General features: G+C 43.2%; 1 protein-coding gene across 3 annotated transcripts; it reads right to left on the reverse strand.

Moving 5' to 3' along the window:
* Positions 1-2,732: 2,732 nt before the first annotated feature.
* kif7 (kinesin family member 7) lies at positions 2,733-26,068 on the reverse strand. 3 transcript variants are annotated; one of them, XM_061964163.2, is made up of 20 exons: positions 25,926-26,068; positions 22,958-23,355; positions 22,623-22,820; positions 17,005-17,404; positions 16,574-16,921; positions 16,220-16,412; positions 15,658-15,828; positions 15,342-15,494; positions 15,055-15,131; positions 14,809-14,927; positions 13,414-13,569; positions 13,131-13,336; positions 12,842-13,039; positions 12,582-12,707; positions 12,282-12,458; positions 11,979-12,194; positions 6,766-6,972; positions 6,398-6,596; positions 4,398-4,559; positions 2,733-3,355 (listed from the first exon to the last, which is right to left on the reverse strand). In XM_061964163.2, the coding sequence occupies exons 2-20, from the start codon at positions 23,286-23,288 to the stop codon at positions 2,985-2,987; spliced, it is 4,008 nt and encodes a 1,335-aa protein (XP_061820147.2). In that variant the 5' UTR covers positions 23,289-23,355; positions 25,926-26,068; the 3' UTR covers positions 2,733-2,984. The 3 variants fall into 3 exon arrangements, with proteins under 3 accessions (XP_061820147.2, XP_061820146.2, XP_061820145.2); XM_061964162.2 differs by having other exon boundaries at positions 15,055-15,137; XM_061964161.2 differs by having other exon boundaries at positions 15,055-15,167.
* Positions 26,069-26,576: the final 508 nt, after the last annotated feature.

The following is a 26,576-nucleotide window of genomic DNA, read 5'->3' on the forward strand; positions in this document are numbered from 1 at the left end:
TGTTGAACAGTTTAAGAAAAACCTTTCTCAACTAGCTATTGCAAGGAATTTAGGGATATCACCATCTACGGTCCGTAATATCATCAAAGGGTCCAGAGAATCTGGAGAAATCACTGCACGTAAGCAGCTAAGCCCGTGACCTTCGATCCCTCAGACTGTACTGCATCAACAAGCGACATCAGCGTGTAAAGGATATCACCACATGGGCTCAGGAACACTTCAGAAACCCACTGTCAGTAACTACAGTTGGTCGCTACATCTGTAAGTGCAAGTTAAAACTCTCCTATGCAAGGCAAAAACAGTTTTTCAACAACACCCAGAAACGCCATCGGCTTCGCTGGGCCTGAGCTCATCTAAGATGGACTGATACAAAGTGAAAAAGTGTTCTGTGGTCTGACAAGTTCACATTTCAAATTGTTTTTGGAAACTGTGGACGTCGTGTCCTCCGGACCAAAGAGGAAAATAACCATCCGGATTGTTATAGGCGCAAAGTTGAAAAGCCAGCATGTGTGATGGTATGGGGGTGTATTAGTGCCCAATGCATGGGTAACTTACACATCTGTGAAGGCGCCATTAATGCTGAAAGGTACATACAGGTTTTGGAGCAACATATGTTGCCATCCAAGCAACGTTACCATGGACGCCCCTGCTTATTTCAGCAAGACAATGCCAAGCCACGTGTTACATCAACGTGGCTTCATAGTAAAAGAGTGCGGGTACTAGACTGGCCTGCCTGTAGTCCAGACCTGTCTCCCATTGAAAATGTGTGGTGCATTATGAAGCCTAAAATACCACAACGGATATCCCCGGACTGTTGAACAACTTAAGCTGTACATCAAGCAAGAATGGGAAATAATTCCACCTGAGAAGCTTAAAAAATGTGTCTCCTCAGTTCCCAAACATTTACTGAGTGTTGTTAAAAGGAAAGACCATGTAACCAAGTGGTGAGCACGTGTTGCAGCCATGAAATTCTAAGTTAATTATTATTTTCAAAAAAAAAAAAAAAGTTTATGAGTTTGAACATCAAATATTTTGTCTTTGTAGTGCATTGGGGGTTGAATATGGGTTGAAAACGGATTTGCAAATCATTGTATTCCGTTTATATTTACATCTAACACAATTTCCCAACTCATATGGAAACGGGGTTTGTATAATAATATACTGCGACTGGGAATTTCAAAAGTTAAAGTTAAGTTAAAGTATCAATGATTGTCTCACACACACACACTAGGTGTGGTGAAATTTGTCCTCTGCATTTGACCCATCCCCTTGTTCCACCCCCTGGGAGGTGAGGGGAGCAGTGGGCAGCAGCGGTGGCCGTGCCCGGGAATCATTTTTGGTGATTTAACCCCCAATTCCAACCCTTGATGCTGAGTGCCAAGCAGGGAGGTAATGGGTCCCATTTTTATAGTCTTTGGTATGACTCAAATCAAAGTAGTGAATCAAAACCATTAGGTCCCAGGTAATTTGTGTTACAATTGACTATGATAGCTCTTGAATAAGAGTTCAAATCAAGTCATCAACGCAAACAAATACATAAGATCATACAAAAAAATAATCGTTTTGACTAGTCGACTAATCTAAGAAATTAATCGCTGACTCGTCAACTGCTAAAATAATTGTTAGTTACAAACAGCCCTAGATGAAAGCGATCTCTAAACAATCAGATATTTCTTAAACATCTACCTTACAAATACAATGTTTTGCTTCGGTGTAATACTGTTAATATAATCAGCATTCTTTGCTATGTAAATTCAGCATAATATGGAATGCATTTTTGGACAAATCTACCAATTAGAGAATGTGACTTTTGACTCACTTTCATGTACACATACTTAAACATAAGATATCCATCCATCCATCCATCTTCTTCCGCTTATCCGAGGTCGGGTCGCGGGGGCAGCAGCCTAAGCAGGGAAGCCCAGACTTCCCTCTCCCCAGCCACTTCGTCCAGCTCCTCCCGGGGGATCCCGAGGCGTTCCCAGGCCAGCCGGGAGACATAGTCTTCCCAACGTGTCCTGGGTCTTCCCCGTGGCCTCCTACCGGTCGGACGTGCCCGAAACACCTCGGCATCCTGACCAGATGCCCGAACCACCTCATCTGGCTCCTCTCGATGTGGAGGAGCAGCGGCTTTACTTTGAGCCTCCCCCGGATGACAGAGCTTCTCACCCTATCTCTAAGGGAGAGCCCCGCTACCCGGCGGAGGAAACTCATTTCAGCCGCTTGTACCCTTGATCTTGTCCTTTCGGTCATGACCCAAAGCTCATGACCATAGGTGAGGATGGGAACGTAGATCGACCGGTAAATCGAGAGCTTTGCCTTCTGGCTCAGCTCCGTCTTCACCACAACGGATCGATACAGCGTCCGCATTACTGAAGACGCCGCACCGATCCGCCTGTCGATCTCACGATCCACTCTTCCCTCACTCGTGAACAAGACTCCGAGGTACTTGAACTCCTCCACTTGGGGCAAGATCTCCTCCCCAACGACATTACAAATTTAACATTTTAGGCCATCTGGTGAATATGAGTTCAAAGGTCACTGGTCTCCCTTCAATCCAATCAGCTCCCAGAAGAAACATATTTACCTATTGGGCTGTTAATACACAATATTTGACACACATACAATACTGCAATATTCCTATCAGACCTTACATGCAGAGGTTACACTGCCCTCTACTGCTCAGCTCGGAGAATACAATGTTGAAAATACAAACAATACGTCAAAGCCTCTTCAATTTTAGCATATGCAACGTTTTAATATAAAATACTGTAAAATACCAAAGTTCAAATGGAATATAATTAACCTCTTTCTGTATCAATAACAATGATTGATGAGGCCATCATGCATCTTAGCGAAACAGAAACTACCACATTCCAAGTGCTTTGTAGAAAAATCTGTCCATTAGAAAATTAAATACACATACAGAAAATTGTATTACATGCAAATCTAAGGAAAGTCTGAAAGCTCTTCCCTTACTAATTTCAGGCAAGATTCTTGCGCGTGTCCGTGAAAGTGTTGTTAGAAATGAGTGGTCCGATATTGAGGCTGCTGCGACGAGAATCCCTCCGAGACTTTACAGCGGGCAGCAGCGTTGGCACGCTGGGAGAGTTGGGCCCACTTTGGACTACGCGGTTGACAGGAACGTCGGAAGCGGTTCGCAGCCACAGCTCCTCCATGGCAGCGGGCTCCTCTGTAGGGAGAGAGGAGCGCCTCCAGGTGGATGGGAGAGGAGCGTTCACGAGCTCCCGCATTTCTTCTCTGGATTTGGGAGGTTTTTCAGTCATTGGGGTCCCTCTTCCTGCATGACTATCTGCACTGTTGACATTTAGTGTTTTACCTTCAGATGACACCACTGAAGCATAACAAGAGGAAAGGAGAGTTAGGGCAGATTTTTAAGGATGAAACTCAGGCTGCAATTATTAGTCTCCATAGTTGATTGTCTACTATGCACTCCAGTTGGCACTTTTTTGATAAATGTAAGAATCTAAATGATTAAGAAGGCTGTTAACTTTTAAATATTAGGCATGGGCTGATCAATCCAAATATTGATAGTATTGATACTTAATATATGGTATCAGTATACGATCAATGCTAGCGTGATTACATCAATATTTTCTATTTATTGTGAACATAAATCTAAAGGCTAAATTATTCAATGATTTTGAATATTTTAAAGCAAAACATAATGGTATCACAAATACTGCCCCTATAATTATTTGGTATTGTATCAATACCCACGTTTGTAGTATTGCCCAGTACTTTTGAATATATTAAGATATGTTCATGTTTACAATTGTGTTACTTGTGGGACATAATAGCAGCTAAAGCAGGATGTTAATGTTTTGACTATTATGAATAATGTTCATGTTTACACGTTTATGTAAATAATGTCACACGGTCTAAAAAACCCAACTGACAGTATGGAATGAAAACAGTTGTAATACAATAATTTTACTTATGTGTGCAATATTAGTGTTGTTATCTTTTTAATATTTTATATTCCTTACTTTTTTGTATGTAAATCTGCACTGCAACTGTGGGACTTCCCCATTGAAGGTGAGGTATATTCTATCCATTACATTTATTTTGCACTTAATGTATATAGGACATCTTGCACTTTAGGCCTTCACTTATAATTAATTCACTGTGGTAATGTTTTTTGTAGTAAATCAAAACCATTAGGTCCCAGGTAATTTGTTATTTTCGTTACAATTGACTATGATAGCTTTTGAATAAGATTTAAAATCAAGTCGTCAACGCAAACAAGTACATAAGATCATACAAAAAATAATCGTTTAACTAGTCGACTAATCTAAAAAATGAATCGCCGACTTGTCAACAGTTAAAATAATTGTTAGTTACAGTCCTAGATGAAACCAACACAGGAAATGTACCTTTAACCTGCTCCTTCGGTTGGCTGACTGAGCCACAGAACTCCCTCAGTTTGTTGCTAAGGTCCAGATTTACCGCCTTGTAGTGGTTAAGCTCCTTGTTGAGGCCATAGATCCATCCCTCGTACTGCCGTTGCCTTCCTGCCAGGTCCTCGTCCATTTGCTCTGCACGGAAACACAAGAGTTGTGTTTAAGATGTCCTGCAAGAGCTGCTCTTGAACGGGTTTGTGCTGAAAATTTAATTTGTTATACTTTTTAAGTGCAATGACAATATAACACTATCTTATCCTATCCTTTCAAAAATGACACTTGCACAAATAAAGCTCATTGCGCTTAATGCACACTTATATTAACACGGTCAAAAAAGTATTTTTTAATCAAATTAGAGCTGTCAAACCATTAAAATATTTAATTGCAATTAATCGCATCATATTCTTCGTTAACTCAAAATTAATCGTCATTCATTGTAGATAGATATAATTTAATAATATGTGTCCCCTGGACAGATCATTCTTTTCAAGTTTTTAATACCATGACTAGACAATTAGCTTGCTTTAATAAAGTGTTTTTAAACATTCTTTTTTTAAACAACTCAACACCAAATGGACATAAACATGCTTTTAATGACATACAAACATTGCCTCAGCTGTGTTGGTGTCTTGCCAGATTGTGTATTTTGTAGGAATACTGAATTTGTATTCCTGCTGTAAAAGCACTTGCATTCAGAGGATCGTTATTGACCATAGTTTGATTGTTAAAGATGTTTTGTATTGTAATTTGTGATATTTCAACCTGAATAAATGCTTCTGATATTCTGTACATAACGTGTTGTACAAGTTAATGGTATTCATATCTCTCTGCATGACAATGTTTTAACCTTCTCTGATAATAACATGTAATATTCAGCCTGCTAAACATTCCTTAATTGACGACTATCAACCAGAACATTTTATCAAAGCATATACACTTTATTTCAATGTGCCAGAAAATGTCTTATTCCTATTCCTCAATTGATGTTCTAGCATTTATTTAGATATAAATATCACATTACATTACAAAACATCTTTGACAATGCATGCTTGTAATGTAAAAAACTTTTTTTATTTTGTTATGTAACGCATGGCGCTATTATTGTGAAGCTGGAAGTGTGTGATTTGTTTGAGAAGGTGTCTTGACGGCATGAAAGTCTCTGATAAAATAGTGACTATGGACTTCCTGCCTATTGTCTCTACTTTCTGCTAATTTTAATGCCATATTACTACAACAGTTACGGCAACAATCTACATTTTATGTTTTTAATGCGTTAAACTAATCTAAACACGGTAGTGAAACTTGACCGTCCTTGCTGAATGCTAGCTTGGCAACAGGTTGTTGCTCCAATGTGACGTCTCAGCGATCGTGAATTCAATCAATCAATCAATCAATCAATGTTTATTTATATAGCCCTAAATCACAAGTGTCTCAAAGGGCTGCACAAGCCACAACGACATCCTCGGTACAGAGCCCACATAAGGGCAAGGAAAAACTCACCCCAGGGGAGATCGAATGCAATGGATGTCGAGTGGGTCTGACATAATATTGTGAGAGTCCAGTCCATAGTGGATCCAACATAATAGTAAGAGTCCAGTCCATAAATTAATTTTAAAAAATGGTTTTGTTTTCTCAGTAAAACAACTTATAATGGCTTTGGATCTTGTATTTTCAAAATGTACCCTTTTCTGATCGCTATTTTCCCGCTTGTGGCTCATCAGTAAATAGTGAACATTTACCCATGCTATGGGATGGCCCAAGGGTAAAAAAGGAATCAGGACACATGAGCGTTAATCGTGCATTTAAAAACGAGTGCCGTTAAAGAAACTTATACTTAACGCGTTATTATCGCATTAACTATGACAGCCCTAAATAAAATATTTATTATTGTGGTTGTGATTTAAAATAGTGTACAATTGCACTAATTTTCCCCTCTAATGTAGCTAAATAAGATTAATAAATATGATAGACACCTCGACACTGCTGCAGTAAGAGCTGCACGCTCCTCTCGTGCTCCTTCTGCTGCTGAGTGAGCCTGCGGTCAGTGTCGAGCTGCGTGCGATCCAGAGCATTCTCTAGCCACTGCACCAGCTGCTGCTGCTCATCCAGCTGCATTTCTAGCTCCGCTAGGGCGAGTTGCAACTTACGTTCTTCTTCGCGCAGAGACACCACCTACAGAAGACAATCACGTCAGCCAGCATCATCGAAGTTCAGTTGAACATTTGTTGTGACTCTTTTGCTAAAGGCTATCTTGCACTGTATCATGCACCAATGGTTTGATGTTGAAGCCTGGTTAGTGAGAAAACTATAACAATAAGATCGGGCTGGCTGGTCTACAAACCTTGTCAAAGTACTTGCACAGCAGAGCTCGTGTCTCAGAGGCAGACAGGTAACTGAGTTTGGCCATGAGATTCATCTCCCACTGGGACAGCATACTGGCCGACGCCCGAAGCTGCCTTTGCCTCTGAGTGATGGCTTCATTCTTATACTCAATTGCCGCATCTAGAGCTTCAATGGCTTCATCCAGCTGGAAGAGAGTTCGCTCCTCCTGACAGAAGCAGAAAGAAAAGATAGAGATTCATAAATGCTTGCACTGTGGTTCTTGTTGAGTGTCATACATTTGAAAGAACGTTCAAATTACAGGATTTCTACAGTTAAAACAAATTTAATATAGTTTTTAATGCCACTTAAAAAAATGTAAGCCATGTCCTACTACAGTTATGTTCAAAAACTTACAACTGTCTGTATAGACAAAACGGTAAGCATTTGACAATGAATTGATAATACTGAATAGTTGAAAACATGTTCAAGGCAGCCGCCACCGAAAATCATCACACAAGTGTGGAGGAGTTTGCATAGTCTGTGTCCGCATACATTCAGAAGTGCATTGAGGATGTTAGTGTGATCAAGAACACCCCCACGCGGGCCAACGAGAAACCCTGGATGAACAGTGAGGTACGTCAAATGCTGAAGGCTTGGAACAACGCTTTTAAATCTGGCGACATGGTGGCACCTAAAACAGCCAGAGCTAACCTGAACCGTGCCATTAGGGTTGCAAAGCATGCTCACAGTCAGAAAGTGCAGGACTTTTTCGAGAACCCCACGAACACTAGACAAATGTGGCAGGTCATGCATGCCATCACGGACTATAAAGCTACCTCCCGTCCCAGTGACAACAGCATGAGCTTTCTCAACGACTTCAACAACCACTTTGCAAGGTTTGAGGCACTTAACACCACTCTGGCGAGGAAATCCACCCCTCGCCCCGATGAGCAGCCGCTCTACCTGTACACAGCGGATTCCCGGAGAACCCTGAGGAGAGTGAACCCCAGCGGGACCTGATGACATTCCGGGCAGGGTGCTTAAGGGATTTGCAGACCAGCTGGCTGGGGTTCTCACAGACATCTTCAATACCTCGCTGACCCAGGCTGTGGTACCATCGTGTTTTAAGACGGCCACAATCATTCCAGTACCAAAAAACCCACAATCTCCTCCCTCAATGATTATCGCCCGTGGCACTCATCCCCATCATAAAGAAGTGCTTCGAGAGGCTGGTAAAGGAATACCGTATTTTCCGCACTATTAGCCGCACCTAAAAACCACAAATTTACTCAAAAGCTGACAGTGTGGCTTTTAACCCGGTGCGCTTTATATATGGATTAATATTACGATTCATTTTCATAAAGTTTCGATCTCGCAACTTCGGTAAACAGCCGCCATCTTTTTTCCCGGTAGAACAGGAAGCGCTTCTTCTTCTACGCAAGCAACCGCCAAGGTAAGCACCCGCCCCCATAGAACAGGAAGTGCTTCTTCTTCTACTGTAAGCAACCACCCGCCCGCGTAGAAGAAGAAAAAGCGCGCGGATATACCGTACGTTTCATTTCCTTTGTGTGTTTACATCTGTAAAGACCACAAAATGGCTCCTACTAAGCGTCAGGGATCTGGTTCATGAAAAGACGCAATCTCTCCATCCGCACACGGATTACTATTTCACAGCAACTGATATTCCTGTGAACCGCACTGTGGATACAACGGGAGCACGTACGCTGAGTATTCGCACCACAGGGAATGAGAAGTCATCTTTCACTGTGGTTCTAGCTTGCCATGCTAATGGCCAGAAACTTCCACCCATGGTGATATTCAAAAGGAAGACCTTGCCAAAAGAGACCTTTCCAGCCGGCGTCATCATAAAAGCTAACTCGAAGGGATGGATGAAGAAAAGATGAGCGAGTGGTTAAGGTAAGTTTAAGTTTACGCGAAGAGGCCGGGTGGCTTTTTTCACGCAGCTCTGTCCATGTTGATATACGTATGTTTGTGATTGCACATTTGCGTACATTTTGGGAGTGAACAGAGTTGTTAGAACGCTGGTTTTTAATATATTATTAAAGTTTGACTGACCTATCTGACTGTTTTTTTGACATTCCTTTAGCGCAGTTAGATGCGGCTTACAACACCGGGCGGCTTATAGGTGGACAAAGTTTTGAAATATGCCGTTCATTGAAGGCGCGGCTTTTAACCCAGGGCGCCTTATGGTGCGGAAAATACGGTACATTGTCTCCAGACTTCCCCCCACATTCGACCCATACCCGTTTGCTTATCACCTTAACCCCTCCACAGAGGACGCCATCTCCTCAGAACTCCACCTGAGCTTAGAACATCTGGAAAATAAGGACACACACGTGCGGATGTTGTTTCTGGACTTCATCTCGGCGTTCAACAGAATCATCCCGCAGCACTTGTTGAGCAAACTGGTCCCCCTTGGATTCTGTACCCCCCTAAGCAACTAGCTGCTTGACTTCCTCACAGACAGACCCCAGTCTGTGAGAGTGGGCAACAACACCTCCAGTGCCATCTCCCTGAGCACCGGCTCCCCCCAGGGCTGCGTCCTGAGTCCACTGCTGTTCACATTGATGACCCATGACTGCTGCACCAGGTCCACTGCTAACCACATTGTGAAGTATGCGGACGACACAACAGTATTTGGCCTCATCAGTGACAACAACAACATTTACTACAGGGAGGAGGTGAAACATCTGGTTGACTGGTGCAGAACCAACAACCTGTTCCTGAACATCAACAAGACCAAGGAGATCATCGTCAACTTCAGGAAGCACCAGTCCAGCCACACTCCACTCTTCATCAACGGCACAGCAGTGGAGATCGTAAGCAGCACCAAGTTCCTGGGGGTGCAGAGAACTGACAATATGACCTGGTCCCTACACACCGGAGCTCTTGTAAAAAGAGCTCAGTAGCTCATGCACTTTTTTGCGTCGGATGAAAAGAGCATAGCTCCCTCCCCCATTCTACAGAGGCACTATAGAGAGCCTACTGACCAACTGCATCTCTGTCTGGACTGGAGCCTGCAGAGCCTCAGATTGGAAGTCTCTGCAAGAGTGGTGAGGACGGCGGAAAAGATAATCAGGATTCCTCTTCCTCCTATCCAGTAAATTGCCAAAAGCCGCTGCCTGACCAGGGCTCAGAAAATCTGCAGAGAGTCCTCCCACCCCCACCAATCACTGTTTTCACTGCTGGACTCTAGAAAGAGGTTCCACAGCCTCCGTAGCAGAACCTCCAAGTTCTGTAACAGCTTCTTCCCTCAGGCCATAAAACTCTTGAATGCATTATAATAATCCCCAGAATTCTCCCCCAAAACGGATTAACTTGCTGGAATATAAAGACAATATAACATACATTCATAAATGTGGATGCATATGCAAAAGTGCAATATATTTATCTGTACAGTAATCTATGTATTTATATCCGCATCTTATTGCTCTTTTATCCTGCACTACAACGAGCTAATGCAACGAAATGTCATTCTTATCTGTACTGTAAAGTTCAAATTTGAATGACAATAAAAGGAAGTCTATGTCTAAGTCTAAAAGTTTACATTAACTGTTACTATCTTGTGAATTAGAATTGGCTCACAAGAACGTTTCATCTGAGAATGTATTTTTATTTATTTATTTATAGTAGCAGCAGCTGACAGTTGTGAAGGTCACAGCATCGGTTGTTTTTTTTCTCGCTTTTGCGAGAGCATCATTATTAAAGGGAATCTGAATTTTTGGGGGGAATTTTGCCTATCATTCACAATCCTTATGTAAGACAATAACTCATATGTTTTTCTTTTTTATGCATTTTAAGTCGTAAATAAATGTCAGCAAATCCCTAAGTGCACCAGAAGTCATTTTGGGGGCGGTTAGCCAAGTTAGTTCATGTGTGTTGAAGTGGAGACTAAAATAAATGAGTTGTGTATGAAACAAGCTCAACTTCCCCATTAACATAACATGGTGTCACAGTTAAGGGACTACCGTACACACCTACAGTAACCAAAGAATTGCAAAGTTTGGGTTCGAGAGCTGTTTTATTTGGCTGTATGAGGCAGCGCTTTTTACGCTTTCGGGCCGGACCACACAAGACCTCTTGTATCCAGTTTGAAAACCGCAGCCGAAAAAAAGAAACACATAGACAGACGTAGCAATGTATCGATGACGGCGAAGTTATTGAGTTCATTTTCATTTACTGTTCGATTGACTGACTTACTGAATACCGGCCCTCTCCTACAATTGCATTAACATTTTTAATGCCTCTGTACATTGTATTTAATGATTTTTAATGCCATTTAAGGCCTTACATTTTGCTAACTCCATATATTGACTTACCGGTAGTACTTTTTTTATTGTCCCTCGAAAACCCTGTATTAACGCAGGACTGCTAATCTACACCACAGGTATCCAAGTAAAAGTACAGCCATGTGTTTAAAAGCCTATCCTATTCTACCATGTCCTAAAAAGCCACATGTATAGAATTAGAAACTGATTAAAGTACATGTAGACATTAGGAGTGGGCGATACTGCAAAGTTTGTGAAGTAAAGTACGGGAATAATATTGTCGATACAAATATTTCTCGCTTGATATGTTTCAAGGTCATTGAATGATTTTGTGATTTTTCCTTGAATTTGTTGATCGGGATTATAATCAAAAGTAAAACACATGATTTTGGGCAAACCTTTGCTTCTTTATCAACAAACCTATTCATTTTTATTATATACATTTATTTTAGCAAACTAAAGTCCATATTGGTCAATAACTTCAAAGCAAAAATACTATTACCGGTACATTGTTTGTCATTAAAATCCTTTGACTTCTTGCCACCAAAACCTATTTGTAAAAAATAAAGATAAAAACAAAAAACATGCACTGCCATTGATACTGTGTAATCTCGGTTTATAAACCCCTCATTGTACAGACATTCCGATTTAAGAACATAGGACCGAATAAAAAAACGCTTTGGTGTACGAGTCCTTTCTCCGTGTACGAACGTTTCACTCACCCATTGCATGCATCGCAGCGCAGCCATTTTGTGTCCGGCAGCACATCTACAGTGGGCAGACTTATCGATCTCTGGTGCTCATTGTTTGTCAGCTTAGTCGCAGGCGTTACCTACCAGTTGAGTTCGTAAAGGTTCCACTGTAATACCCTTGGAATCCATACTATCAATACTTGGATCAACCCGCCCACACTTAGTTGACATGCAGCAGAGCAGAGACTTACCTCAGGTGAGAGCAGGTTACCCTGCCGCAGTTTATCATCAAGCTCCTCTCTTTGTTTCAGCAAGGAATCTTTCTCTTGACGCAGGTTGGAGATTTCTTGCCGAATCTGTTGGGAGTCCTGAGCACTGCTGCTGCGAAGGAGACCATTCCTCTCACTCAACTCGTGCTCCAGGGTCTCAATACGTCCTGTTAGCGTCACCAGATCCTTACTCAGTGCCTGCCGAGACACATAAGCCCAGTGGTAATGCATCAGTGTTTTTTTTATTCATTGTGCTGCTGAAAGGTGCTAGATATATTAGAATACCTGACTTGAGCGGAGCCTCTTGGTTTCAAGACCACTGCGTTCCTGTAAGAGGGCTTCTTTCTTGGCCAATATTTCTTCTCTTTTCGTGAGCTCTCCTTCAAGATCTTCAAGCCCTCGTCTCTGCTCCAACACACGCTCCATTTCCTCATCCAACCAACGTTTCTGCTCCTCGATCTTCTGCTCAAAGAAAGAGCAGACACACACAACACAAATGTACAAGTGTAGTAGGATACAGTAAATTGGTGTTAATTTTAGTGCATAGAGTTAAAGTTTGATGCAGTATCAGATTTGTGACTTTACCTGTTGCTCCTCCAGTGACACAACAGAGCCGTTGCTGCCACTGCGTCTTTGTCTCTGGAAGGCAGCGATCTCCTCCGTCTTAATCTTTAAGATCTTCTGCTGTTGCTCATTCTTTATCTCAAGTTCCTGTTGAAGAAAAACCCTTCACTAAGTCAAAGATAAACATTACCAAAATGTATTTTAAAACAGAATTAGTGGTGAGAGCCAGAAGTTCAGACCATGTTGCAAATCCAAACCAAATGTGTGAATATCTGTGGTACCTTGACTCTGTGGGTTCTGCGCTGCATCTCAGTCTCCAGACGTCGTTTCTGCTGACTCTCCTGTCGCAGCCGCTTTTGCAGAAGTTCCTGTTGTTGCCTCATGGAATGAACACTGCGCTCCAGCTCGAGCACACGACGCTCACTCTGCGCAGGCAGATTAGCAAGATGGGCCGTATCCCTCTGACGCTGACTGAGAACCTGAAACAAAAATATTTTCAAAATTAGTAACTAAAAAGCAAGGATGACACATGCTCTTAAATAGTTCAGAGAATACAAAGGCGCAACAAACCTGAACTTTGCTTTGTGCGGCCGCTATTTTCCGTCTACATTCCTGTGCACGGGTCTTGTCTGTGGTGCTGATTTCTCTCTCCTGCCTCTCCAGGTCCTGAAGTTGCTTTTGGGCCTCCTGCAGCTCCTGTCGTGCCTGCACGGCCTCACTTTCCAGAGCTGTGATCTTGTGACTGTACTGCCTGTTCAAAGACTGTGCATCCTTACCTGTTGAATCATATACAATGCATGAGCCATAGTGCAAAATATGCCACACTACACACTTTGCTGAGTGCGACACATACCCGTTTTGACCAGCTCTTTAATGAGCTCCTCTTTCATGCGAATGGTGACTGACAGTTCCCGAATCTTCTGCTGGGCCTGATGAAGACCCCATTCTGAAATGCCTTCAAAGCCTCTCACCACATCACGTATAGATATCTCCTCCACGCTGGCGCAAGCTGAGCAGGAGTTTAAAAATGTGAATGTATGAAATGTAACCTTTAAGTACCTGTAATTTGGGTAAATGGCCCCTCTAATGCAGACAACATTTCATAGCCTTAAACTGAAACTCCCTCCCCCCATTGACAGTAGTGATTTTGGGCTTCTTTCTGAACAAGTTTCAGCACATTTTGGAACGCTCAATTTTAGCTACAAAATGTGGCAGGGCCGAATCTGCCTGCTGACGTCGCCTTATCGAAGCCTGGAGGCAATGTGATATTGCGACGTTTGTGTTTAGGTAGCTTCGTCTTCTCAAATCACAGTATGTATGCACAGAATTTGAAGGAATTTTCAAATATGGCTACCAAATGCATTGTTGCAGGTTGTAGCAATACAACTAAAGAAGGGGTGAGCCTACATTTATTCCCAAATGATGGGAATATGAGGAAAGTATGGGCCTCCCCTGTCAAATTGACACACGCAAAATGAGATAGACCAAGCGAGAGAAGTTTATTTTGCAGCAATCATTTTAATGATTCTGACTTCAAAGAAAAAGGGTTTAGAGGGAAAAAAAAGTATAAAAGCTCAAGCCAAATGCGATCTTGAAAATCACAAGCACCCTCGAGGGGAGAAAGACTGAGTCAAAACCTGCGGTACTCTTTTTTTTGTCTTCTTCTACTGATGTTTCCCTCAAGATGCTTGAGGAATTGTTGAAAGACCATGAGGAAACACAGAAGATGGTGTCAAGGGAGGAGGAGATGGAAAAGCAGCAAAGTCTGAAAATGGCAATTTTTTTTTTTTGCTCATAACGTTAACCATATAGTTTTGAAGTAATCATGTAACAGGGCAACAAAAACATGCCATAAAGTGATCTAAATAATATTTTTACATGCCTTCATCCACACTGTCAATGCGGGGAAATCTTTTTCCTCATACAAAAGGATTAAAAAAACGGATGCAATGGCTGCTGTGCATAGTTTAAACCGGTGAGCAAGACAATAAATCACACCCAACACTGCCCTTATGCTGTGGCGTTGTCCTTTTTCTCTGTGCGTGTAAGTAACCTGGAGGTTTGAACTAGGAAAAGGGCGGGTCAAAAGGATTGAACACCAGCGCCTCCAAGCATCTACCTAAAAGTGACATACGTCCATTTTCTACCGCTTGTCCCTTTTGGGGTCACGGGTGACATACAGCAGAGAAAGAGAAAGAAAAAGAAAGTGGGCTTGTACTTTTTTCTGCATTGGATAGGTAAAACTTACAAACATTTCTTGCTAAACTTGGATGCTGGTCGGGCTCAGGCAGCTGAGATATGAGCCCTTTGCCACTGATTCGTCCAACTGAAAGCAAGTCCTTCTTGCTCCATGTTTGGTTCACCTGCCTGTCGTGTGCAATGTGTATTGACATCATACAAAACATGAGAACACATAGTAGTGTGAATTATCCCATCGTACTTTGTACAGTATCTTCATCATGCAAGCTGCAAACTGTAATGTTAAAGGACAAACCTTCGTCTCACTCTAGGCAGGTTTGACTGACTGCTTTCTTCTTCCACTTCATGGATTTCTGCTCCACCTGAGGTCTTCTGATCCTCATAGAGACAGACATCCTGTTTACCAAACTGTAACCACAACAATGCAAGCTTGGATAGCTGATTTTAAACTGTGACACCTCATTAAATACACCCCATCATCTTAAAGTAAATAATCAGAACAAAAAAATAAATACCGGTATGCTAGATAATATAAGCTCCCTTTGTCACAAATGTTTATTTAAACATATGGTGATTGGTTACCTGCAATCCGCCATTCATGCTATGCTGCATGGATCCCATTGGGGCAGTGTGTGGCCGTAAACACAAATTATGGCCAAGTCCATGCAGCCCAGGACTGGAACGCAAACACTGCAACTCTGCTATCAGGTCCTGTTGCTCCTGTAGCTTATCACTCTAAGAAAGTAAACAACACAAATGTTGTCACACATGAGAGGAAACAACTCAAAGTACAACCAAATGAGAATTATATAATATATAAAAACATAAGACTAAAATAAGTACTGGGGATCATTTGTCTTTTACCATGTCCCCCCAAATCAATGCTTAGACTTCTAACCTGCAGCTTGTATTGTTCCATAGCATCCTCCAGAGCTGCCAGGAAGTCTGTATTCTCTTGCTCTAGGTGCAGGATCTGGGTTTGAAGCCTGGCTACGGCAGGCGGATCCTTCTCTCCATCTTTTACACCGTCATGTTCATAGCTCCACCTCTCCTCCAAAGAGTCAGAATCCTGGGTTTAAAAAGCCAAAAATCACAAAGAGTTATATTACTAATGGAGCTTCATATCCAAACAAATAACACAATAAACAATTACAATCCGTTGTTCTAAATGTGAATATGGTAAGAAAAAGTATATTACATTCATTGAAAACTCAAGATATTTTAAATTTACAAGGAAGACTGAGCCCCCTCTTGCCTTTTTGCAGACTGTATGCATCTGTAAAGTTTTTTGAATTAGCTTGTGCACAAAATCTGCCGTATGTATAAAGATGCCTTGCCTTACACTCTAATTGGGCTTTAAAGTAGTTGAAAAAAAACTAGACAATGTCCGGTGGAATTATTGTTGAGAGCCATTTTATGAGTCACACTGCACTAGTTTTAAATATTTGTTCAACACAGACCTGGTTGTTCACGGAAGGCCTTTCCCTTCTTAAAGCGACATTTTCCTCAGTAGAACTGTTCTCGATCCCGCTGTCCGGTCCAGAGGCAGTCGTCAGTCTACTCCGTTCCTCTTCCACTGAGCAGATCCACTCTTTCACTTTCAGAGTCTGTTCCGCGGTCAGCGCGCCTTCACTTTGCAGCTCACGTAGCAATCTACGTGCAAGAAATGATAAAAAATTTGGTTTACATTGGGTTAACTAATACTGCAACTTTGTTAGAGTTACAAAATACAACTGGGTAAAATCTGATTATGTTTACAATTTAGTGTATACATTCATGTAAATGGTGTAACTTAGTATAAATCATGCAATGACCTGTAAGCGGTGTCTGTGCAAGTCCTATAGTGCACACTTTGGACTTGAAGCCTGCTGATTTCTCCTTCGCCAAGTCGTAGTCTTCGGTTAGGATCAGCATGAGCGATGATGCGGGTCTCTGAACGATGGCGGTTTTCCAAGGCTCGGCGAAGGGCCTTGATTTGTTGCTCCAGCCCTTCCACGCGATCAGGCTCCCGCTTGCAGTTGACAGTAGCCCGATTCTGAATATTGCGGGCCCTTGTGGCATAGTTTAGCGTGTTAAGACTTTCATCAAAGTCTGAGGAAGATGGGCTGACGCAGGCGATCATCAGAGTTTTTGAATTTCCTCCCAAGGAGTCTTTAAGAATCCTGGTTGAAATAGCGAAACAAGTTCAAAACATACATCTAACATTAATATTAGGGCTAATAATGTAATATTGCTATAAACGCACCTTGTGATTTTAGAATCTCTATAGGGTATGTGAGAGCCTTTCCTTTTGGGGTCACCAAGGGCTCCGATAACGTTCCCCAGTGCAAGAAGGCCACTGTTAATCTGGATGCTCTCCTTTAGTCTCTCGCCTGTGTTGCCTGTCCTCAGGATGCGCTCTGAGCCAGCCAGGTCTACAAAATGGAACTTGGAAGACAACATTTGGGGTCCGGTGCTTGTCGCATTCCCGTAAAGGCGCAAACTCCCCCGCCGCTGATCCATGTACAAGGTGAAGATAGTGTGGGAGCGGCTCGAGTTTGGATTCATTTGGGTAGCACCAGTGTGTCTCGCTGTGTTTCCTGATTCCAGTAAACTCAACACCTCATCAAGACCCTCCACTTCACACTCTTTTACACCACACAGGACTAATATGCACACAAAAAGAAGTATGTAAATAATCAAGGGAGACTTTATACAGTACACTATGTCCACAACATTACATAGACATGCATGATGATAATGAGATCGAAAAAAATGTTTTACATACAGTAAATAAACATTATTACTAGGGAAGTTTCAATTAAGGATTTATGCTGCTGATTCCGAGACCAATTATCCATGAATGAGATCGGCGGATACCAATAGTGATACCGATCACATGCATTAACTAGAGGTGGGAATCGTAGGGCACCTCACGATTCGATTACGATTCAGGAGCTACGATTCGATTAAAAATTGATTAGTTAAATTAATTCCCACATTTATTAAATTAATGAAAATGTGTGCAAAACTGGACTATAAATGCCCGATAACAAAGGAGCTGGTCGGATCTCTCGGTGAGGTGGTTTACTTCAGTCAGCCAAATTTTAGAACTGTGTGCATTACTTTATTTACAATAAATAAATTGTGTATCGATTATTGACGTTTACTAACCGATTCTATAATAGTCCATTGCCGAATTGCGATGAATATAAAAATCGATTATTTCCCCCACATCTAGCATTAACTGTAAATCCTTCAATGTATTTATTGTGAGTGCTATTGACAGTTTAACATTATTAGCACAATATTTAAAGTAGTTCCTTATTCTCTTTTATTACATACAATTGTTTGAATAAAAACAAAGTCAATGATACACTATAACAAAACAAAATCAAAAACTACTACAGACTACCCATTGAAATGTATTTTGCCCTCAAAGTCCTCCTGTGTCCAGGGAATTATACTCTGAATTTGTAAACATTAAAAAAAATAAAATTAAATATTTTTAAAGATATCAATCTAATCACTCTAGTATCGGTCATATACTGATATTGGCCTTTGTGTTGACAGCACCAATTAATGGATCGATCCGCCTTCTTGCATGTAGTTTACTGACTGTGACAATGCTGACGCACCAACAGTTGTCATATTATCCTCTCTCTAGACTCTTATTAATCTACTTGTTAATTTTCTGTTAATATCTGCTTACTTTCTGCTGTAAAGCGTTTCCATTTCCACTTCTTAAAGTTTACTAAGCACTTATTTCTTCTTTTGTTTCGAGCTAGCTTATGGGCTGGCTTAGCTATTAGGATGCCTGCTCCTGCTTGCTCTCCATGTGGAACAACAATTTGCTGTAATGGATGGGATAATTAATAACTTAGGGGAGTGGCTACAATAATTTATAGTGATACATAATTAGTTGCTAGCTTGTCAATTCGGGAACGACCAATGCATATATTAGCCAGAGGGGATCAGCATTTGTGATCGGCATTGAAAGGCATTAAATAAAAATTGCGATCACAAATATCGGCCATTACTGATTGGAGGCATTCAAATTATTACTTCCAATTTTCACAGACAGAGGGTTGCATATCTTTATTAAAGGCAGATTTGTGGATACAGCTCTTGTACTAGAGCTCAGGTACAGTATACCTGTAGACAGTGACTATGTGTATTAGAGGTGTGTCATTGCATCCCGATGTGACGATCAGTATCGATTAGCAAATGTTGGGTTTGGTTGTAGCGGGGGTGTATAATGTAGCCCGGAAGAGTTAGAGCTGCATGGGATTCTGGGTATTTGTTCTGTTGTGTTACGGTGCAGATGTTCTCCCGAAATGTGTTTGTCATTCTTGTTTGGTTTTGGTTCACAGTGTTCCGCATATTGGTAAGAGTGTTAAAGTTGTTTTATACTGCCACCGTCAGTGTAACCTGTGTGGCTGTTGAGCAAGTATGCATTGCTGTCACTTACGTGTGCAAGCAGAAGCTGTACACAACATGTGGCTTGGCTGGCACACTGTTTGTACAGGTTGTAGAGGGAGTTAAATGCTGTGCCATCAAGGCACGCCCTTATTAATGTTATTAGGGTGAAAATCGGAGAATATTTGCCCCGGGAGGTTTCTGGGAGAGGCACTGATATCCGGAAGTCTTCCGGGAAAATCGGGACGGTCGGCAACTGAGCCGCATTAGAGTGGTCAAAGAGCCGCATGCGGCTTCGGAGCCGCGGGTTGCCGACCCCTGGCCTAGACGAAAAAAAGCCACCTGGACCATTTTAAGGGACGGGTGTATTGTAGCATCTACCGTGACGTTAATGATGAAGAGGAGGCGGTCAATCAGCAATCGCTTTATTGCAAAATTGGTTACTGTTTACGGCTTTTTTTTAGGGTGATATACATTTTTATCACGGGTGATTCCCTCGTTCTACTGGGAGACTTCAATGCTCATGTTGGCAGCGACAGTGAAACCTGGAGAGGCGTGATTGGGAAGAATGGCCGCCCGGATCTGAATCCGAGTGGTGTTTTGTTATTGGACTTTTGTGCTCGTCACAGATTGTCAATAACAAACACCATGTTCAAACATAAGGGTGTCCATATGTGCACTTGGCACCAGGACACCCTAGGCCGCAGTTCCATGATCGACTTTGTAGTTGTGTCATCGGATTTGCGGCCTCATGTTTTGGACACTCTGGTGAAGAGAGGGGCGGAGCTTTCTACCGATCACCACCTGGTGGTGAGTTGGCTGCGATGGTGGGGGAGGATGCCGGACAGACCTGGCAGGCCCAAACGCATTGTGAGGGTTTGCTGGGAACGTCTGGCAGAGTCTCCTGTCAGAGAGAGTTTCAATTCCCACCTCCGGAAGAACTTTGAACATGTCACGAGGGAGGTGCTGGACATTGAGTCCGAATGGACCATGTTCCGCGCCTCTATTGTCGAGGCGGCTGATTGGAGCTGTGGCCGCAAGGTAGTTGGTGCTTGTCGTGGCGGTAATCCTAGAACCCGTTGGTGGACACCGGCGGTGAGGGATGCCGTCAAGCTGAAGAAGGAGTCCTATCGGGTTCTTTTGGCTCATAGGACTCCTGAGGCAGCGGACAAGTACCGACAGGCCAAGCGGTGTGCGGCTTCAGCGGTCGCAGAGGCAAAAACTCGGACATGGGAGGAGTTCGGTGAGGCCATGGAAAACGACTTCCGGACGGCTTCGAAGCAATTCTGGTCCACCATCCGCCGCCTCAGGAAGGGGAAGCAGTGCACTATCAACACCGTGTATGGTGAGGATGGTGTTCTGCTGACCTCGACTGCGGATGTTGTGGATCGGTGGAGAGAATACTTCGAAGACCTCAATCCCACCAACACGTCTTCCTATGAGGAAGCAGTGCCTGGGGAGTCTGTGGTGGGCTCTCCTATTTCAGGGGCTGAGGTTGCTGAGGTAGTTAAAAAGCTCCTCGGTGGCAAGGCCCCGGGGGTAGATGAGATCCGCCCGGAGTTCCTTAAGGCTCTGGATGCTGTGGGGCTGTCTTGGTTGACAAGACTCTGCAGCATCGCGTGGACATCGGGGGCGGTACCTCTGGATTGGCAGACCGGGGTGGTGGTTCCTCTCTTTAAGAAGGGAAACCGAAGGGTGTGTTCTAACTATCGTGGGATCACACTCCTCAGCCTTCCCGGTAAGGTCTATTCAGGTGTACTGGAGAGGAGGCTACGCCGGATAGTCGAACCTCGGATTCAGGAGGAACAGTGTGGTTTTCGTCCTGGTCGTGGAACTGTGGACCAGCTCTATACTCTCGGCAGGGTCCTTGAGGGTGCATGGGAGTTTGCCCAACCAGTCTACATGTGTTTTGTGGACTTGGAGAAGGCATTCGACCGTGTCCCTCGGGAAGTCCTGTGGGGAGTGCTCAGAGAGTACGGGGTATCGGACTGTCTGATTGTGGCAGTCCGCTCCCTGTATGATCAGTGCCAGAGCTTGGTCCGCATTGCCGGTAGTAAGTCGGACACGTTTCCAGTGAGGGTTGGACTCCGCCAAGGCTGCCCTTTGTCACCGATTCTGTTCATAACTTTTATGGACAGAATTTCTAGGCGCAGTCAAGGCGTTGAGGGGATCTGGTTTGGTGGCTGCAGGATTAGGTCTCTGCTTTTTGCAGATGATGTGGTCCTGATGGCTTCATCTGGCCAGGATCTTCAGCTCTCACTGGATCGGTTCGCAGCTGAGTGTGAAGCGACTGGGATGAGAATCAGCACCTCCAAGTCCGAGTCCATGGTTCTCGTCCGGAAAAGGGTGGAGTGCCATCTCCGGGTTGGGGAGGAGATCTTGCTCCAAGTGGAGGAGTTCAAGTACCTCGGAGTCTTGTTCACGAGTGGGGGAAGAGTGGATCGTGAGATCGACAGGCGGATCGGTGCGGCGTCTTCAGTAATGCGGACGCTGTATCGATCCGTTGTGGTGAAGAAGGAGCTGAGCCGGAAGGCAAAGCTCTCAATTTACCGGTCGATCTACGTTCCCATCCTCACCTATGGTCATGAGCTTTGGGTTATGACCGAAAGGACAAGATCACGGGTACAAGCGGCCGAAATGAGTTTCCTCCGCCGGGTGGCGGGGCTCTCCCTTAGAGATAGGGTGAGAAGCTCTGCCATCCGGGAGGAGCTCAAAGTAAAGCCGCTGCTCCTCCACATCGAGAGGAGCCAGATGAGGTGGTTCGGGCATCTGGTCAGGATGCCACCCGAACGCCTCCCTAGGGAGGTGTTTAGGGCACGTCCCACCGGTAGGAGGCCGCGGGGAAGACCCAGGACACGTTGGGAAGACTATGTCTCCCGGCTGGCCTGGGAACGCCTCGGGGTCCCACAGGAAGAGCTGGACGAAGTGGCTGGGGAGAGGGAAGTCTGGGCTTCCCTGCTTAAGCTGCTGCCCCCGCGACCCGACCTCGGATAAGCGGAAGAAGATGGATGGATGGATGGATACATTTTTTGTTATTCTGTAGTGTGCACGCCTCAAATCCTCAGTGCCATGCTATATCTTTTTATTGTCAACAATGCTTTTGCTGGGAAGTCTTTATATATGTAATATTTCTGAACAACATACTAGTACCAAAATTTGCAAAAAAAAGCAGAGAATTTTGGTTAAAAGAAGTGCTATTTCTAAAGGCACTTTATTTCTTACACTTGTGTAATAAGATCCACTTATGGTGTGGATCAGTATGTCTGATATAAGTGTACTGTATTTAAGGGATGCTGACAACATTTATGAGTAGGGAAAAAGTTGCCGCCAATATCTATAGCAATAATCATTACAATCGTGTAATAACTGTATCGTAATCACATCGACACGTGAGGTGCCTAAGATGGCCCATCCCCATTATAATTTATAAATGTATCATTCAACAAAAATTTAAAGAGTCCTCACCAATGTTGCCCTTATCTTCCCGGATGTGGATATCCTTGCTTGCAGTTTCCACCTCCAGTAGGTCCTTGAATTCCTCTTTGTAGACCTCTAAGTAGGAGACTCGGACTGAAAAGTCTGTAAGATCATTTTCATCCAGCAGCTTGAAGACGTCTGCAACAGCCCTGGGGATGATGCCTTGCTCCTCATCTCGGAATGAACCTACAAGAACAATTAAGAGTGAGCAATGTGCACAGAAAAGTAAAACTGCTCTGAAGCTAAATAAGCTACAACATTAAAATATTACATTAGACAAACTTTAAACTTTAATGATCCACAAGGGAAATGGTTCTACTTACATATATTAGCTTCTCCAATGGTGTACGTCTTCCCTGAGCCTGTCTGACCGTAAGCAAAAACTGTGGCATTGAACCCTTGAAAGAAAGCATCAATGAGAGGCTGCACTGACACAGAATAAACCTCCTCTTGGCGGCAGGTTTCCTCAAACAAGAAATCGCACAGGAAGTGTCTGTCATGACCCAGGGTGACCCGCTGGAGTTCAGAGTCTACAGTGATGCAGCTCTCATGGCAATGGAGGAGCTCTTTAGGAAGCAACGGACGCACTCGAACAGCAACTTGCACTGCAGAATAATCTCCTCTGCCATGGTTGACTGGCACTTTGGGGGACATGACTATTATGTCAAGGCTGCTCTGCTACGAGTGGATCATCTTGGAGGGGCGACAACGGACCATCCGCCTGTAAAATGCAAGAACAATTTATGACAATGTTGACAAATAAGCACATACCCCCCAAAGGTTAACTTAAAGTACCAATGATTGTCACACACACACACTAGGTTTGGTGAAATGTGTTCTCTGCATTTGACCCATCCCCTTGGTCACCCCCTGGGAGGTGAGAGGAGCAGTGGGCAGCAGCAGTGGGCAGCAGCAGTGGCCGCACCCGGGAATAATTTTTGGTGATTTAACCCCCAATTCCAACCCTTGATGCTGAGTGCCAAGCAGGGAGGTAATGGGTCCCATTTTTATTGTCTTTGGTTTGACTCGGCCGGGGTTCGAACTCACAACCTACCGATCTCAGGGCGGACACTCTAACCACTAGGCCACTGAGTAGGCCAAAGCCAAAAACATGCTTTGTTAAAAAAAAAAGGGTACTAATACTCATACTGCCTTACCCCAAAATTTCCAAAGGATACGAAATGGCAGCGGAAGGTCATCGTCATGGCGGCGGACTCTTTCTGTTTTTATTCAAGTCAATGTGTCCGTTTCCACCGCTTGCGGTACGGCACTGACATGGTGGTGACTTTCCGCATCCCTGCACTAACTATACACAGAGCTTCTATTTATGCTGGCCGCTGCAACACCGTGGATCCATTTAGCTAAAATCTACTTGTGTTGGACAGGAAGCCAAGCACAAGCGCAAAATACATTTTCCTATTTACTTTTAAAATAATAGTACGCTTTCAAAGCGGATTGTATTTTAGACTTTGAAACATCCTAGTGGGGACGAACATGAAGTGAACTTGTCAAAAGTTTTCAGATGTAATTTCACCTCGTTGGCACAAATGGAGGACAGCACGGTGGAAGAGGGGTTAGTGCGTCTGCCTCACAATACGAAGGTCCTGAGTAGTCCTGGGTTCAATCCCGGGCTCTGGATCTTTCTGTGTGGAGTTTGCATGTTCTCCCCGTGACTGCGTGGGTTCCCTCCGGGTACTCCGGCTGCCTCCCACTTCCAAAAACATGCACCTGGGGATAGGTTGATTGGCAACACTAAATTGGCCCTAGTGTGTGAATGTTGTCTGTCTATCTGTGTTGGCCCTGTGATGAGGTGGTGACTTGTCCAGGGTGTACCCCGCCTTCCGCCCGATTGTAGCTGAGATAGGCTCCAGCGCCCCCCGCGCTCCCGAAGGGAATAAGCGGTAGAAAATGGATGGATGCACGGATGACACAAATGGATGGGGACATGCGTATTCTGGAGGTCAAATATTTAATAAGCACATACAGGCATATCCCGGGCAGCTATCCGGGGGCCTGTGTCAACTACCAGCTGATAAGAGGCAGGGAATCAGGGGAGTGGTTTGTAGGAGTTGAATGCTTTTGTAAGTCTATGTGTGTGTGTGTGTGTGTACAACACTTGCCAGGGATGATGCTACTGTTGTGTTGTTACTTGCTACAATAAAAAAGTTTTCGTTCTGAATGGCAAAACTGTCTTTTTTCCCACAAGTCAAGTCAATGCCGTCCCAGACGCACCCGCATGTGAGTATTGATGAATAGCAAAGCTCGAGAAGTTTCTCAGTGTTTACTTTCTCACGTTATTACGCACGGATTCGGAAGAGAAAGGATGTGGGGATTGCCGGACAGCAGATGGCGGTGCCGTTCCGTGGCGGCTACGTTTCGCTGCTGTTCTGCATCCTGTGGAAATCAGGGGTTACTCTCTGTTTGCTTAGTCCATCACTTCTACACTGCTGTATTACTGCCATTTCCCAGACTTTGTGGATTATTTACAGTCTTTTTCCGAGACATTCTGAATATTTTTTGCAAAGTGGACACTTCAAGCTACACCATGTTGTGTTGCTATGTGGATAGGCTCCAGCACCACCACCACCCCAAAAAGGGACAAGCGGTGGAAATGGATGGATGGATGAGAGTTTACACTTCAGTTTGCTATTAAAGGTAAAAGGCTACTTTTACGGCGTTTTACTTTTGTAGCGCATGCATTAAAGTAGGACAATATCATAACATTAGTTTATTAGCATAATAGGTTATCATACTGTTAATTTAATGAGTAATAGGTGATTAACTTAAATGTTAAGGTTCCAATATTCATCTAAATTGGCGTAATCACTCACCTTTACTATAACATCACAACTGGTGTTTAATATTTTATTGTTGTTATTCATTATAACTAGACTGTTAAATACAGGCTAGTTTTGATGTTGAATGTTTGTAGCCCGAGGCGTTCCAGTGAGAGGCTAACTTAACTACGATCCCAAAAGTTAGCGAGGATGCACCGTGATAATTATTAGCTTAAAAGATTAACATTTGTGTTGGTTATATTAATAAATGTAACCGTGTAACCGCTCATCCAAACCGAAATTGTTTGTAGTAAATCACACGCTAGTCTTGTTTACCAAAATGCTGGGTTAGCATTCCAAGCTAGCCAGGAGCAGCAAGCAGTCCGAACAAAAACAAGAGAAAAGTGACGACAACATTTTTTAAGTTCTACGACATGTTCCATGTACAACGTGATCCGTTAGAACGCATTCGTGAATCTGAGAGGGCATATTGAAACAGGTAAATATTACTTACTTGATTAGTGTTGAAGTTAACTATGCTTAAAAGGATAACACTTTTTTTTTGGTTGGAAATGCGAGTTTAGGGGGAAGTCATTGGGAGGAGCAACGGAGAGTTTGGGATTGTTCTTTTTTTGAGCACGTAACCTACTAGAATGGATCACAAATCTACTTCATTTAGTCAGTTGCATTTATTTTTCACATAACATCGACAAAGATCATTCAAATGTTTTACTGAGTTAAAGTCAAATTAATATTTTTTTCTGTACAATTTAGCAGTGTTTAGAACTCTCTTGGTTACGTTAGAAACAAGGTGGATGTTTACATGGTAAACTGCATTTAAATATCGATATTGCATTTGTTTATTAACTGGTCAAAGCCGTTTCTGTCATTCCCTAAAAATGCGTTCAAAAAAATACAGTACAATTATTAACAGTATTTAAGGGTTTGGTTACGTGTCGAATTTGTTCAAATATTAAGACAATATATTAATAAAGAGCATGGGGTCTGTGCCATAATTAAATGAATATTTAAAGCAAGTTAGGTCAACCAGTCTTTCTTAACTATAGAGCCGGTGCCCATTGTAGAGCCGTGAGCGTCCCCTAGAGGGCCGCCAACAAATGTCTGTTTCACAGAGTGGTCTGTATGGGCCGCAGCATAGATATCA

The sequence above is a fragment of the Nerophis lumbriciformis genome, linkage group LG06 (genome assembly GCF_033978685.3).
Source record: "Nerophis lumbriciformis linkage group LG06, RoL_Nlum_v2.1, whole genome shotgun sequence".
Taxonomy (NCBI): Eukaryota; Metazoa; Chordata; class Actinopteri; order Syngnathiformes; family Syngnathidae; genus Nerophis; species Nerophis lumbriciformis.